This window comes from Panthera onca, chromosome C1, assembly GCF_046562875.1.
Source record: "Panthera onca isolate mPanOnc1 chromosome C1, mPanOnc1 haplotype 2, whole genome shotgun sequence".
Lineage (NCBI taxonomy): Eukaryota > Metazoa > Chordata > Mammalia > Carnivora > Felidae > Panthera > Panthera onca.
The window spans coordinates 174050254-174066929 of NC_138346.1; the positions used below are offsets into that span (position 1 = coordinate 174050254).

Consider the following 16676-nt stretch of genomic DNA (forward strand, 5'->3'; position numbering starts at 1 on the left):
GTGCTCATCCCAGCAAGTGTCCTCCCTAATGCCCCTTGTCCATTTAGCCCATCCCCCCACCCAAAACCCCTCCAGCAACCCTCAGTTCTCTATATTTAAGAGTCTTTTGTATTTTGTCCCCCCTCCCTGTTTTTATATTATTTTTGCTTCCCTTCCCTTATGTTCATCTGTTTTGTATCTTAAATTCCACACGAGTGAAGTCATATGATATTTGTCTTTCTCTGACTGATGTCACTTATTTATTATTATTATTATTTTTTTTTAATGATTTCACTTATAATACAGTCTAGTTCCATCCAATTTGTTGCAAGTGGCAAGATTTCATTCTTTTTGATTGATGAGTAATACTTCATTGTATCTATATACCACATATTTGTTTTTAAATGTTTATTTTTGAGAGAGAGAGAGAGAAACAGAGTGTGACCGGGGGAGGGGCAGAGAGAGGGACACAGAATCTGAAGCAGGCTCCAGGCTCTGAGCTGTCAGCACAGAGCCAAATGGCCCGATGTGGGGCTTGAACTTGTGAACTGCAAGATCATGACCTGAGCTGGAGTCCAATGCTTAACTGACTGAGCCGCCCAGGCACTCCTCTTCTTTATCCATTCATCTGTCGATGGACATTTGGGCTCTTTCCATACTTTGGCCATCGTCAATAGCACTGCTATAAACATTGGGGTGCATGTGCCCCTTCAAATCACCACTCCTGTATCCTTTGGTTAAATACCTAGTAGTGCAATTGCTGGCTCATAGGGTAGTTCTATTTTTAATTTTTTGAGGAACCTCCATACTGTTTTCCAGAGTGGCCACACCAGTTTGCATTCCCCCCAGCAGTGCAAAACGGTTCCTCTTTCTCCACATACTCGCCAATATCTGTTGTTGCCTGACTTGTTAATTTTAACCATTCTTACAGGTGTGAGGTGGTATCTCTTTGTGGTTTTGATTTGTATTTCCCTGATGATGAGTGATGTTGAGCATTTTTTCATGGGTTGGTTGGCCATCTGGATGTTTCTTTGGAGAAGTGTCTATTCAGGTCTTTTGCCCATTTCTTCACTGGATTATTTGGTTTTTGGGTGTTGAGTTTGACAAGCGATTTATAGATTTTGTATAGTAACCCTTTATCTGGTATGTCATTTGCAAATATCTTTTCCCATTCCATCAGTTGCGTTTTAGTTTTGCTGATTATTTCTGTTTCCTATGCTGTGGAGAAGATTTTTATCTTGATGTGGTACCAGTAGTTCATTTTTGTTTTTGTTTCCTTTGCCTTCAGAGACCCGTTAAGGTAGAAGTTGTTGCAGCCGAAGTCAAAGAGATTGCTGCCTGTATTCTCCTCTAGGATTTTGATGGCCTCTTGTTTTATGTTTAGGTCTTTCTTCCATTTTGAGTTTATTTTTGTGTATGGTGTAAGAAAGTGGTCCAGGTTCATTTTTCTGCATGTTGCTGTCCAGTTCTCCCAGCACCATTAGCTAAAGAGACTGTCTTTTTTCCATAGGATATTCTTTCCTGCTTTGTTAAAGATAAGTTGACCGTACGTTTGTGGGTCCATTTCTGAGATCTCTATTCTGTTCCTTTGATCTGAGTGTCTGTTTTTGTGCCATTACCATACTGTCTTGATGATTACAGTGTTGTAATACAGCTTGAAGTTCGGGATGGTGATGCCTCCTTCTTTGGTTTTCTTTTTCAAGATTGCTTTGGCTATTCGGGGGCTTTTCTGGTTGCATACACATTTAGAATTGTTTTTACTAGCTCTGTGAAGAATGCTGGTGTTATTTTGATAGGGATTGTTTTGAATGTGTAGATTGCTTTGTGTACTATTGACATTTTAACAATATTTGTTCTTCCAAACCATGAGCATGGAATGTTTTTCCATTCTTTTGTGTGACTTCTTCAGTTTCTTTCATGAGCTTTGTATAGTTTTCATTGTATAGATCTTTTATCTCTTTGGTTAGGTTTATTCCTAGATATTTTATGACTTTTGGTGCAGTTGTAAATGGGATCGTTTCCTTGATTTCTCGCTTCATTATTGGTGTATAGAAATGCAACCAATTTCCGTGCATTGATTTTATATCCTGCAACTTTGCTGAATTCATGTATCAGTTTTAGCAGTTTTTTGGTGGAGTCTTTAGGTTTTCCACATCGAGTATCGTGTCATCTGTGAAGAGTGAAAGTTTGACTTCTTCTTGCCAATTTTGATGCCTTTTATTTCTTTGTGTTGTCTGATTGCTGAGGTAGGACTTTCAACACTATGTTGAATAACAGTGATGAGAGTGGACATCCTTATCATGTTCCTGACCTTAGGGGGTAAGCTCTCAGTTTTTCCCCACTGAGGGAGATATTAGTGGTGGGTTTTTTTTGTGTTGGCCCTTATGATCTTGAGGTATGATCCTTCAATCCCTACTTTCTTAAGGGTTTTTAATCAAGAAGGGATGCTGTATTTTGTCAAATGCTTTTCTGCATCAAATTTGTATTTTAAAAAATACATTTTAAAACTTAGATCTTACTATTCCATTACATGCTTTTCTGTAATGCCTCCTAGTTACTGCCAATTACTAAAGTTGACTGTTTTTGTTTGTTTGTTTAATCCATTTCTTAATCCCCAGTAATTTAACTGTTAAAATAAAAACAGACTTCCCCCAAGCAAAACTAAAAAATGAAAGAAGAAAAAAAAAACAACCAAGTTTCTAAAGTATATGTTGTAGAGTAAAAAGAAGTGAGCAAAACCTTTTTCTTTTTTTTTTTTTTTAACCTCTTTGGTTTGTATTGCTGAGAGGCATTGCTATAGGGCTGGTGAGTAGAAACCTAAGATAATTCAGTCTGAGATGTGTCAAGGGAAGAACAACTGAACAGCAACAGTTTTATAAATAAGTATTTCCAGAGGTATATATAACTTATTTTTTGTGTTCCAGATAATCCAGGAGAAGAAAGATGAGCTTCATCTATGGACTGCAATCTGCTACTAGAAACTGTGTTTTCTTCCGATTTCATTTGCTGACCAACTGGAGAGTGTGTAACACGCTAGCTGTCACCTCACCAGACTGCCATCAAGTACAAATTACTCATACAGTTAATAAGTATCAGGGTCTGGGAGTACAGCAGTGTGATACGTTGACTTTTCTGCCTAAAAATTTTTATTCTTATAGGACTCTTAATACCAAAAGACCAGGATGCTTCTTGAGCGTGAGCCATAAAGAAATTTGGAAGGTTACCCCAACATGTGGTGCACGGAATGACTCTTTTTCAAGACAACTCCTGATAGAAGAAGTTGCAGGAGCTCCTTTTCTCTCAGTATTGCGTCCCCTAAAGTGTCTTCGCATGAGACAGAGAGACATCAGGAGTTTCCACACTTCTCCTCGGTTTCAAGCTGCTCCGGTTCCTCTCTTGTTGATTATTCTTAAACCAGTGCAGAAACTATTTGCAATCATTGTAGGCAGGTAAAAAGCTTTAAAAAAAAAAAACAAAAAACAAACAAAAAAAACTTAAAAGGTATTTGTAAAACTATACTTTTAAAGAAAACTTGTTAGATTTCCCTCCCATATTTAGCTCAAAATTAAGTTTCCAAACGGTTGGTTCTACCCAGTTTTGTTAGAAATGATTTAATCTTGAAATAATTTACTACATATTATAGTATAAAAATGAGATCTTTAAAAAATTATATAGGACACTTTTTAAACGATCTTCTATTTTGATTACAAGAATGAGAAATGTTGGGTATAGTTTGTAAGAACAATACTTAAAAACATAACTTTTTATTTTACGAAATCTGAGGCAACGGGTCGTGAAACTGGGAGTTCACTTATTTAAGAATAGGCTCATTCCTAGCCAAGTTAATGCTTAATTAGCATCTATTTTTCAGTTCTATTTCCATCACATCTTTGTTATTTTCTTGTGGGTAGTCCTTCATAATAATTATGTTTTCACAGCTAAATAGTACCTTTTATTTAATTTAAACCTCCCCCCATAATTAATCTTGTTTTCTCTTATTTGCTCCATGAAGAACGAAGAAAGGTAAAGTTAAGCATTGTCTCGTCATTCTTACATTTGATGACTGTGAAGGCCTTTCTAGCTCTCTTACTCCCATACTAACCAACCCAGTTTTCTGTGATTTGACACCGGCACCCAGAAAATATACAGTTGTGTTAGCTCTAGTTGTAGGTAACGACTGTCAGAGAAGACCAGAGCTAGAAAACAGTTAAAGCAGTAAACACAGATTTATGCAGAACTTTTGCAGTAGGGGAAGAGAGACCTAAGTATAGAACCAGAGTTAATCTGAATATACCATGGGCAAGTGGGAATTTATAGCTGAGAAGCAGGGTGGGGTTTGGTGGATAGAAAATTACTCAGACGAAGCATCAGGAATAAGTGGGGATTCTCCCTAACCTGACCCCACTAGGCTTCTTGCTAAAGGCAGGTGAGTGTGATCAGACATCATCTGGAGGCTGGAGACTGATGAGGAACTCGATCAGGTATCGAGGGTGATAAGATACGGAGGATGGGGAAATTCTGTTTAACCTGACTTAGCAGGATTCTTGCTAAACCTGGACAATGCAGAGATGAATATGGAAGTCCAGAAGTGAGGCCTAGTTGAAAAAAGTTCAGGGGAGCCTGAGTAGAGTCTGGTGCAAGAGAGGATCTTTGTCATAACTCAGCCCAGGGTCTTAGGCCAATGGCTCTTTCTCATCCTTTTTAATATTATTTTTAACTTTTTGTTGTTGTTTCCATTGTAATCACTTAACATTTTCTTTTAAGCTGTGTTTTCATCATACATTGAAGGCAGATGATAAGTCATATGAAGTTTTAAATGGGAAATAAATATACTTCATGGTCTGGCCTAAGTCTTTTCAGGTTGGGACACTTTGAGGCATCTTAGGAGTGTCACTTAATAAAATTAAAATAACTTGAAGTTATTTTGTAAGATGGATTTTGTCAAGAGAATGATGTATATATCTTAAACTTTTGTTGTGATTTCACAGATGAACCCACTAGGAAAAATTTTGTCTTGTTGTTGAAAACATTGCTTGTCAAAATGTCTGTGATCTCTGATAACCAGCAGGGAGTATTGTTGCCTGGTAGAAATTAGACCTCCATGTGTTAACTACACAGTCTCTCATTTTCTCGTTTACGATGTTTATGCCCTTATTACCTTTCCTTTATTATGTTCTTGAGGGGATAGTGAAGTTTCTGCTGGTGACCAGCGTTTATTTCTAAAATCAATGCTGAGGTAGTTTCCCTTGTACCTTGCTGAAGTACTGGCAGAATGTGCTGGAAGTCTGATGAGCAGGGGGAGTGAATTGTGGTTACAGGTATAGATGATTGTGCTGTAACCCCTCAGATGTTTATTTGAACAGATCATCCCTATCAAGTGGTTAAGTACCCATACTCTAGGATCACATGGTCTTCCTTGCCTGGTTTTCCCTTATCACCTCTGCAACCTTGGACAAGTCCTCGGACAGTTCTCTCTGTCTCAGTTTTATCTTTGGTAACAGGGTTTTTGTGAAGATGAAGTGAGATGACACATGTATAACAATTAGAACAGTAGCTTGCATGTGGTAAACAGTCAATAAATGTTAACTAGTGGTAGTTGTAAAATAGCTACTCATTTAGTGTTCACCTTTAAAATAAGAAGAAACTTTAAATGAGCTTTAGAATTTTTATAACTGGCTACTTTTTCATCATTTAGCTAAGAATTTTATAAATGGGAGAAAACCCATCTATACAGAGAAATATTTCACAAAAATTCAAGTATTTGATGACATAGAATTCTAGTATAAGATTAAGTTTTGTTGATATGTGCTGATACTATTGTCAGAACTTTGAATTTTTCTTTCTGCTCTAGGGGCATAAGGAAATGGTGGCAGGCACTTCCTCCTAACAAGAAGGAACTATTTAAAGAAAGTTTAAGGAAGAATAAATGGAAGTTATTCCTTTGTTTCAGTAGTTTTGGATTGCTCTTTGTAGTGTTTTATTTTACTCACCTGGAGGTGAGTCCTATCACAGGAAGGAATAAGCTACTATTATTGGGGAAAGAACATTTCAAACTTTTATCCGAACTGGAATATGAAGCAGTAAGTAGTGAGAATTGTTTATAATTAGATTGCTTAATATAATACTCAAAGCGGCAAAGTTTCTTAAGTATGAAAGATGCACTACTTTTTTATGTTAGTCTTTGATAGAAAATTCTCATTTTCCCAAAAGGCCTCCAAAGTTTCATACTTAGTATTCCTGCTACCTACATTGCATTTCCTTTCATTCATCCAGCTAATTCCTGCTCATCACATGCCACCTTAAATGTCACTTTCTCAGGAAAGTCTTCCTTGATTATCCAGACTGGGTTAGGCAGGTTTGCTACATTATGCTCTAGTGGGAATCCTTCATACAGACTGAATTATGAATCAGCTCATTTAAAATTGTGTCCAGTGCTTGGCTATATTGGGGTCAGGTCTCCTGCTTTTATTTTCTTTTTGCATACTGTACTTTTCCTTTGAATCACTTATCATGGAGGTAACATAATTGTTATTTGCATAATTATTTCTTTACTGATCTGTCTCCTTTGTTAGACTAAGCTCTTTGGGAACCAAGACCCTGTCTGTTTTTATCATTTTATATTAAGTACTAGCACAATGTAGAAGGTAGTGTTTAGTACATATTTTTTGGATAAGTAGATATGTAATATGAATTTTTGTACCTTGAAAGTAATGTAGAATACGGTAATTTTTTCCAAAACCTCATTTTTGGCAATTATATTTTTTGAATGCAAAATCAAGTTGGAATTCAGAAGCCTTAAGTCTTTTTTTTTTTTTTTTTAATGTTTTTTATTTTTATCAAGAGATTACAAGCAGGGGAGGGGCAGAGAGAGAGGGAGAAAGAGAATCCCAAGCAGGCTCCGTGCTGCTAGCACAGAGCCTGTGGCAGGGCTCAAACTCAGGAAACATGAGATTATGACCTGAGCTGAAATCAAAAGTTGGACGCTTAACTGACTGAGCCACCCAGGAGCCCCAAGAAGCCTTACTTCTTTAGAAAGTACAGTAACTCAGATAGTTAAGCATTTTATACCACTAGTGAGTTTCTTGAGGACAGACCCTTTCTCTAGTTGTGAGCACACACCTAGTATATACTCAATGAGTATTTATTGAATTGATGTCTCATGGTCTCACTTGACCACTTTGGTGAAGTCTTTATGTCTTTTTATTTCAGTTAAGCTTCTGAGTTTGTCAGTGGAAAGTTACCTTAAAAAAGAAATAACAATGTTTTTTCACAAAAAAGATGCATCTTTTCTAGTAGAGCTTTTACAGAGATTGGAGATGTTTCTAGGGTAATCTTGTCTGAAGCAGGTTTGAGGAGAGTGTTCTGGAAAGATTGAGATAGGCCTAGTGTTAAATTTCTGTATCTTCCACCATTTGTCTCACTCAGAAGCTTTAAAAAATAATATATATGTACATAATAATCTTTTTTTTAAGCCTACAAATATAATAACCTGCTTGATACTAAAATTCAAGCACATGTTCCTATAGGGATATGGTAAAGTACTATAATTATATATAATTTTGCTTGTTTTATTTCCTTCATATGGGTTAATAGTTGTTTCAGTTTATTTACATTGGTGACTTGTGCTTTTAAAAAATGGTATTGATATAAAGACTATTGCAGATTCAATTCTACAAAATCATCTGTTTTTAATACATCTAAGGGAAGAAGATGCTCAACTTCTTGATCTATATGTGAACGAAGCTACACATTTTATGGAAATTAATGTGATATTTTCAGAACACCCTTAATTTTCCTATACTTGAAAGGGTTTTTCATGAATATAGCTTCAGAAAGTGTGTTCGTATAGTGGCTAGTCCTACTCTACATGGTGTAGAGAAAATGACATGCATGTTAGTTCTAAAATTTCAGTAATTTCCTATCATTCTGTGTGAATAAAACACTTAAAATTAATGAAATGTCCTTTTTTTTAAAATTTTTTTTAATGTTTATTCATTTTTGAGAGACAGAACAGAATTTGAGCTGGGGAGGGGCAGAGAGAGAGGGAGACAGAATCCAAAGCAAGCTCCAGGCTCCAGGCTCCAAACTGTCAGCATAGAGCCCGACGCGGAGCTCAAACTCACTGACCTCAAGATCATGACCTGAGCTGGAGTTGGATTTCTAACCAACTGAGCCACCCAGGTGTCCCCAAAATGTCCTTTTCTTTTTAGAAGTTTAACTTTTTAAATTAAGTATAGGGTGTTTTTCTAGTCAGTGGGTTATGAAAGTAATTTTCTTTTATATTGTTCTTCCTTATATGAAATCTTTGTTTCCTAGGCAGTATTTTGTTTTCTAAAATATTTAGGAAAGTAGAAATAATATTTAAACATTTTATTTGTTTATAGGCTAATAGAAAAGATGAAAGTTTTATTTCAACCAATTTATATGAAAAATCTTAGTTATTAGAATTTATTCCATTTGTGAGAAAGCACATTGCCTTTGCATGAATAATTCAAATTTAAGAATTGAAGTGTTTTGTATATGTAGATTTTTACATAATTAAAAATTGTTCAACAATAAGTAGCCATTTAACTCTTCATGAAGCAATATAAACATTTTGCTGAGCTAAAACTCTCTTAAAATAAAGATGACTTTTTAATCTTTCAGTGGATGGAAGAGTTTAAAAATGATATGCTAACTGAGAAGGATGCCCGATACCTAATGGTTAAAGAAGTGGTTTATCATTTGATTGAGTGCAATAAAGATATTCCAGGGATCTCTGAGATCAATTGGACTATTCATGTGGTTGATTCCCCAGATATAAATGCCTTTGTGCTTCCAGTAAGTAAATGTTCTCCCATCTAACTTTAAATCGTAAATTTAATATCCTTGTTTTTTTTAAGGTGTTCCAATTACTTACATTATTTTCTTTATGGTGCAGAATGGACAAGTGTTTATCTTCACTGGGCTTTTAAATAGTGTAACTGATATTCATCAACTTTCCTTTCTTCTGGGCCATGAAATAGCACATGCAGTACTTGGGCATGCTGTAAGTACCTAGGATGAATGTTCAGTTGTTGAAATACTGCTTTGAAGTGTGCAAGTTAAATCTTGTAAAACTGAATCTTTTCAGTTTTCTTTTTCTTTAAAAGATGGTATGTTAGTTTTTAGCAGTTGACTTACTCTGTTACCTGAAAAAATATGACTGGCTAATTTTGAGAATTTTTATGGTCTTTAGTATTTGATACCTGAATAATTAGTGTTTCTGTTAAGTACTATTTTTATCAGCTGTCTCTTTTGCTAAAAAGTAATTATTCTCAACCTCTAATTATTTCAAATTAGATTTTAAACTCTCCATAATTATTAACATACTTGTAATCTAGTCTGAAAGTTAACTATATGAAAGTGATATTACTATTTAAGTGGGTAAATCAGTTTTCTTGCTTTTTTATTCATTCTCAGAAGATGGCTTGGAGCATCTCTGAAAATCTCTAGAATGATATGCCATATATAATTAATGCAGAGTAATAATAATGATACCTTGCCATTTTACAGTTTGCTGAGCTTTTAAATACTTACCTTCTCAATTATAATTTTAATACCATCCTCATTAAGTATGTATTTAATATCCCTACATTATGTATGAGGAAACTAATGTTTAAAAAGACTTGGAGTAACATGAGTAATGTGGTCAACTGGCCAACTGGGACTTTAACCCAGGTCTTCTGTTTGCAAATCCAGCCCTGCTTTCTTTTACCACACTTACCTGGGTATTGGCAGCCTTTTTTTTTAATGGATCATAGAATTCAGGTTGATTTACGGTTCTGTGAATACACATCTGTTTGACTTGGTATGAGTACAAAAAGCTAATGTATTTGTTTATTCATATATTTATTTTTATTAAAAATAAGTATATTTTGTCCACATTAACTAGAGAGAGGTGTATTTTCTGTTGAAAACATGAAGGTAAATAGTGAAAGGATTGTGAAATGTTATGTCAGAAATGTAAGTAATATTAACTTTAAATGGAAATGCTAGTGTTATTAATCTCCTTAAAAGTCATTTCAAATTCTGTCTATTCCTTAAAGTACTGATAAGTTGAGGTGGGTCACAGTTGTGCTTTTCTGAAGCACAAACAGTAATTATCTCATTTATTTCTTCTGAATTATAGAAAAATATAAAAAAACATTTTCCTTAAATAGATCTATATAAGAATAAATCTAAGCAATCGAAAAAGATTGTCTTTTAAGAAAAGACTTCATAACTGCAAAATCAGTTTTGGCCAATTTTAGCATTTAAAAGATACTCATATTACATACACCTTTATTTTTCTGGCCTCTAGTTCACTGTCTCATTCAGCATATTGTTGTCATCTCTGTCAGTGCAGAACACTAATTAGATAAGACATAAAAAGAAAATAACAGTCTTAAAAATTGAAAGTAGTTATTAATATTTCTTTGTAGAGGCCTTAGACATCATCAGCACTATATTTTCTCTTTTAGCAGTCTCCATGTTTTCTTCCTTCCACAAATACATATTTAAAAATTTTTTTTAGTTTTCTAAGACTATGTAATGGGTAATTATATTCTTTAATAATTAATAATAAGGATTTTCTCTTTTATAATGACTTCATCATTTGTAGTGTTATTCTTTTCTGCTAAAATAATTCCATAATTGTTTTTCATGACACACAGTTTGTATAATGAAGCAAAGAATGCTTTGTGAGGACAGATTATATTGTTACAAGAAGTGTTCCGTGTGATTGTTTTTAGTTGTCAGCCATGTTTCATACGTTCAAGTAATGATTCCTGTATTATCAGCATTTATTAATCATCTTTAATGGGGAATGTGAACAATCCAGTGCGTTAAACTTGTATTTAGAAATTATTACTTAAAACAACTATTTTAAGTAAAATTGGTTAGTTCTATAAATATAAAACTTTATAGAACTCAATTTCCTAGTGAGAAATACCAGAGTGATAAAATTGCAAACTTGCATAAATGAATCATACTGCATATATTAGGTCATGAAGTCCAGAAGTTTTTTACTAAAAATAAATTTCCAGTCTTTTTCTGAATTTTTCTTAACTATTTCATATGTTAAGCAGTGTTTAGTCTATCCAAAGGTATAAGGTATAAGCATAATGAGCACATTTATTTCCTTTAAAAAAAATTTAACAATAACATTAGAAACTAAAACTTCTGGGTTTGATTCCTTGTCCTTTTACTAATAGCTGTGTGAATTTTGGCAACTCTTTTAGTTTCTCCCATCTTAGTTTCTTGATAAAAGAGGGATAATTGTACCTATTTCACAAGATTATTATGCTTGTTAATATAAGAACTATAGGTTAGTGAACTTCTATTCATATCTGTGAACCTGTCATTGTATCTGAGTGATAGTAAGTGGTTCAGTACATGTTAGTTGAATGAATGTTTATACCTGTAAGCAAGGGATGGAAAGAAAAACACACAGAAGAAAAAGAACATGTGATCTTAGTTGGTGAAGGTAAGTTTAAACATGTAATTATTTAATGTGATTACACATCATGAGCTAGAAAATCTAAGGTTACACTGTCTTAATTTATTAAATGTAATTTTCATTATTTTGATTATTCTCAGGCAGAAAAGGCTAGCTTGGTTCACTTACTGGATTTCCTAGGTATGATTTTGCTCACAATGATTTGGGCTGTTTGTCCTCGAGATAGTTTTGCACTCTTGGGCCAGTGGATACAGTCTAAACTGCAGGAGGTAAGTGTGAGACAATAAGTTGGCTTTTAAAGGTGTGTGGTGAGGATATTTTAAAGGTTACTATAAAGTAACAGATACGAGAGATGTTTTCACGTATCATGAAATATAGCTACTAATTTTTAGTCATATGTTTTCTCATTTTTAGGGGACATTCTTAAAAATGAGCATTCAAATTAGAAAATACTACATCTTTTAAATGATGGAGATAGATGGGTTTCAAGGGCATAGCAATTTTTGGCTAACATAATATTTAGGGGCAGAGTGTTATATAGTTATTGGTCTTAGAGAAAACCCGGTCACAGATCCTTTCTTTCCTTTTGTCACTTTACCTTCAAACTTTTCACTTTTGTCTCTCATAGTGACTGTGGTATACTTTCTGGATGACTCTCCCTTCTTCCAAACGTTTGCATTTTGATGTAGAACTCTTAAAACCTGTAAATTTTTATGGGCACAGAATTAGCTAAAGCTGCTTTACCATCCTCATCCTCTCACTCCCAGTTATACTAAGATTACCTGCACAATAGCGAAAGGATAATCTTACTAGGTGTTTGTTCCCTTTCATTTCTAGTACTTATGTATAATGGTGTTCATGTCATAAAATTTACTGAGGCCCGCATTTTGTTCAAAACACTTCACTACTGAAAGTAGGTCTTGCAGTTTTGATAATTGCTTTGTTAACTATGATTAATTATTTTATTTTACATCTTTCTTCACATGTTTCCTCTTGTCCTGGGAGGTTTGGTTATTCAGGAACAATCTGTTATTTGTTTATTTAATGATTTGTGGAGCACCATCATTGTGCCATCTGGGTACTGTTTAAATCTAATGTGTAAAATTCTTTGAGACAAATTGCTTTTGAAATTGGATAACTAAGTCTTTTATTCAGTGTTACCATATCATTTGGCTGCATTTATATTGAAATAAAGGCTCTTAAAGGGGAAAAAAAAGAATGGTTATTGCTTAGGTTATAGGATTTCATATTTTGTATTTTATTTCCATTATGTGTCGGGAAGTCAAAGGAGTTAATGTAGTGTTTACCCCATTTATCAATACATCACTTTTTTCTGTATTGGAATCTGAAGATTTTGTTATAGGAAATGTAACCTGTGGCTGTTTTTTCTTTAAAATAGTTGATGAAGGGGTGCCTGTGTGCCTCAGTGGGTTGAGCATCGACTCCTGGTCTCAGCTCAGGTCATGATCTCACAGTTCAAAGTTCAAGCTTCAGGTCAGGTTTTGTGCTGATGGCTTGGAGCCTGCCTTGGATTCTGTCTTTCCTTCTCTCTGCCCCACCCCACTTGTGCTCTCTCTGAAAAAAAAAAAAAACAAAAAAACAAAAACTTGATGAATCCTGCTACTTCATATACTAATTAATAATTAAACTAAAAATAAAGTGATTACTTCTCTTTGAACTTTTCTTCCTTAAATCAAGCCCCACCCCCACCCCATGATTTTGGTGATGGGGAAATGTTTCTTTCTCTAGAAAGCCTTGTTCCTTGTGATTGAACAGCAGGAGGGGATGCTGATAGTGAATCATTAAAGAGGGGGAATTGCTGACATTTATTTGCCAGAGAAAGGAAGAGATGAAGGAAGAAGGAGGGGCCTTTACATAACCAACCATTGGGGAGTCCTCTATTTTTGTAATTTTAAAAGATTTAGGTATAATGTAGCAGCTGTCATAGCATGCTACCAGGTATTAATTAGTAATAATTACAATAGCTAATATTTATTGAGTACTTACTATATGTCAGGCATTAGGATAAGCACTATAATTATGTACAGAGGTTAAGAATACAGGCTGTGAACAGATGGACTTGTGTTTGAATTTAGGCTGTTAGACCTAAGTTCTATACTGGGCAGATTACTTCACTAATTATAGGTCCCAGTTTCTTCATCTACAAATGGGCATAATACTGGCTACTCAAAGCACTGTTGTTGGTTTAATGGTACATTTAAAATAGGACCTATTTTTTTTTTTTAAGTTTTTATTCATTTTGAGAGGACAGGGGAGGTGCAGAGCGCAAGAGAGAATCCCAAGCAGATTCCACAGGGTCAGTGAGAATCCCAATGCAGGGCTAGAACCCACGAACCTTGAGATCATGACCTGAGCCAGAATCGAGAGTCGGATTTATGCTTAACTGACTGAGCCATCCAGGCATCCCTAAAGTAGGATCTCTTAATCTAAACACTGTGATATTTTGGACTGGATGATTCTTTGTTGTGAGGAATTGTCCTGTGCGTTGCAGGATGTTCAGTAGCCTCTAAACATCTACTGTAAATATCTGACCTCTACCCACTAGATGCCAGTAGCACTCCCCCTGCCCAGCAGTTGTGATGATCATAAATGTCTCCAAACATTTTTATACGTCCCTGGGGGACAAAATCGCATCCAGTTGAGAACCAGTGATTTAAAGCACTTAGCACGGTACCTAGTACAAAATGAGGACTCAATAAACAGGAGTTATTATCATTTGCTCATTTTATCCTGTCTGCAACTCTAGGAGGTTGGTCCTGTGCTACTCCATTTTACATATGATGCTACTGGGCTTAGATGGGTTAAACAATTAGCTGAGGGTTAACAGTTAATAAGTATCAGCATTTGGACTTAATGTAAGTTTCCATCCTTTAAAAAAAAAAAAAAAAAAGCCAGTGTTTTAAACCAGTTATACTATCAGTAGACTTGATGGACCCCTGCAGACTGCTCATTGAGAGTGAAGACACTATATAATATAGTTCAACAACCTAAAAAGTCATGATCAAGAAGGAAGAAAGTCCTATCTCATGGTTATATACTAGATTGATTATATTATTTCTAGACATCACTGACATGTAGCTACCTCTGTGAAATTGTTTCCCCGATTAATAACTCTGTTCTCAAAAGTCCTGCTTATTGATCCATCTCCTACAAATTTTAGTACTTACTGAAAATTAGAATTTAACTGGAAAGCATCCACATAAATACAAGTAATTAGGGAAGTTAAAGTTACGATATCTATTTGTATTTTTTTATTGAAGTTGGAAGAAAATTTCATTTTCCTAACTAATCAATACTTAAAAAAGAAAGACGGAGTTAAGATAGTTTATCAAAGAAGGAAAATTCTGCTCTCTGGTTAATTTTCTAACTGAAATAAATTCTCTAGTAGTGTCAGTGGTTATTATATAGCCATATTTTTTCAATTTTCTTTTAAAACTGCAAGGTCAGAATGTTCCTTGGCCATAATAAAAGCTTGCGTTAAGAAGCTTTCTTAGGAAATCCTCTCCTTCCTTAAAATTCATGTTATGTCACTTCACTTTTAGGCTTTTTCATAAAAGCAAACATACTCTTTGGATTTCTTTTGGTTAGTGAGAACACGTTCTAATGTACTTCTTTTGCAAAAGCAAAGTAGCATAAGGCAAACTTTTGAAAGAGGGGTATACCTGTATAGTAGTAACTCCTCCCCCAATATTATCCATAGGGCTGAGGGAGGGTGGGATATATTCCCACCAGTGGTTTCCTAAAGCCTCAGATAGTACCATATCCTATTTACAGTATATATTTTTTTCTATACATGCATACCTATGATAAAAGTTTGTAAGTTAAGCACAGTAAGAGATGAATTGTTCTATAAGTAGAACAATTATAATGTACTGTAAAAAAAAGTTACATGAGTGTGGCCTTCTCAGAGTATCTTACTGTACTGTATTCACCATCTTGTGATAATGTGAGATGATAAAATGCCTATGTGGTGAGATAAAGTGATGTGAACAATGTAGGCACTGTGACGTAGTGTTAGGCTGCTATAGACCTCTGACAGTATGTCTGGAGAACCATCTGCTTCCAGATCACAGTTGAGTGGGTATCTCCAACCGTGGAAATTGAAACTGTGGGTAAGGGAGACTACTGTACTCTATAAGATACTATAGACTCTCTAGAAGTCTGTAGGCCTAATTTTTTATGTTTTTAAAATATTAATATCTGATGGAGGAAATAAAGACTGTACTTTATGTTTTATACCATGGTGTTCTTTCTTTCTTTCTTTCTTTTTTTTTTAAATGTTTGTTTATTTATTTAAGAGAGAGAGAGGCAAGCGAGCACAAGGAAAGGGCAGAGCAAGAATCTCAAGCAGGCCCAGCACTGTCAGTACAAAGCCTGAGGCAGGGCTTAAACTCACAAACTGTGAGATCATGACCTGAGCCGAAATCAAGAGTCGGATGCTTACCAGCTGAGCCACCTAGGCGCCCCTACCATGGTGTTCTTTAATTGTCAGTCATCGCGAGCATAAAACCTTTATCCTAGATACTCCATGAAATTAATTTTAAAAATCTCACTTTGTTACTTATTTTGTTGTGAAATGATAAATATCCTTAATGAAACTTCTCTTTCTTACTTCTTCTTAGTATATGTTTGATAGACCATACAGTAGAACTTTGGAGGCTGAAGCTGACAGAATTGGACTACAGCTTGCTGCAAAGGTAAAATGTTTAGTAGTTGAGACTACACAGTGTCCTTCACATAGTAAAAGATAAATACACATGGTCTTAATGAGCTGTGGTATGAAGAGAGAATGAGAGCTGTATGAAATTTTTCATTAATACCTTTTAAATTTGTGCCCTCTGTAAACTGATACACTATCTTTATTTCACTATTCTCCCTTGTTTCACTGATCTAAGAAGGCTTGAGTAAAATAACGTAAGACTATTTTTCCTCCCCTCAGAGAAAGGTTTATGCTATTGTAGCTATGATCCCAGATGAGCAGATTGAATTTTTACCTTTTAAGTAAATGGTAGAGGAGCAGACTTATTACTCTGTGTCTTTGAGATTATTTTTGTTGCAGCCAATGACTTACATTTGCTAGGCACAGAGAGCAGCCCTGGGCCTTTACTATGATTTAGGTTGGCTTTGTTCATGTCTCCTTTACAGGACATTTCATGTCTGGCTCCTATTTTTATCATCTGTGATAACTGATATTATTAGTAGTAGAATTTAATATTAG

General features: G+C 34.9%; 1 protein-coding gene across 4 annotated transcripts in view; it reads left to right on the top strand.

Annotated features, from left to right (window-relative positions):
- Positions 1-16676, top strand: part of OMA1 (OMA1 zinc metallopeptidase) — an 81604-nt gene that overhangs the window by 7857 nt on the left and 57071 nt on the right. For 3 of the 4 annotated variants that reach the window (XM_078451861.2, XM_060624597.3, XM_060624598.3), the window contains exons 2-7: positions 2904-3428; positions 5831-6059; positions 8626-8799; positions 8900-9007; positions 11578-11706; positions 16081-16155. In XM_078451861.2, the coding sequence (XP_078307987.1) occupies positions 2923-3428; positions 5831-6059; positions 8626-8799; positions 8900-9007; positions 11578-11706; positions 16081-16155 (1221 nt within the window). In that variant the 5' untranslated portion in view covers positions 2904-2922. Of the gene's footprint in view, positions 1-1925; positions 2299-2903; positions 3429-5830; positions 6060-8625; positions 8800-8899; positions 9008-11577; positions 11707-16080; positions 16156-16676 lie in introns of those variants that run through there. The other variant, XM_060624596.3, reaches the window with a different exon arrangement.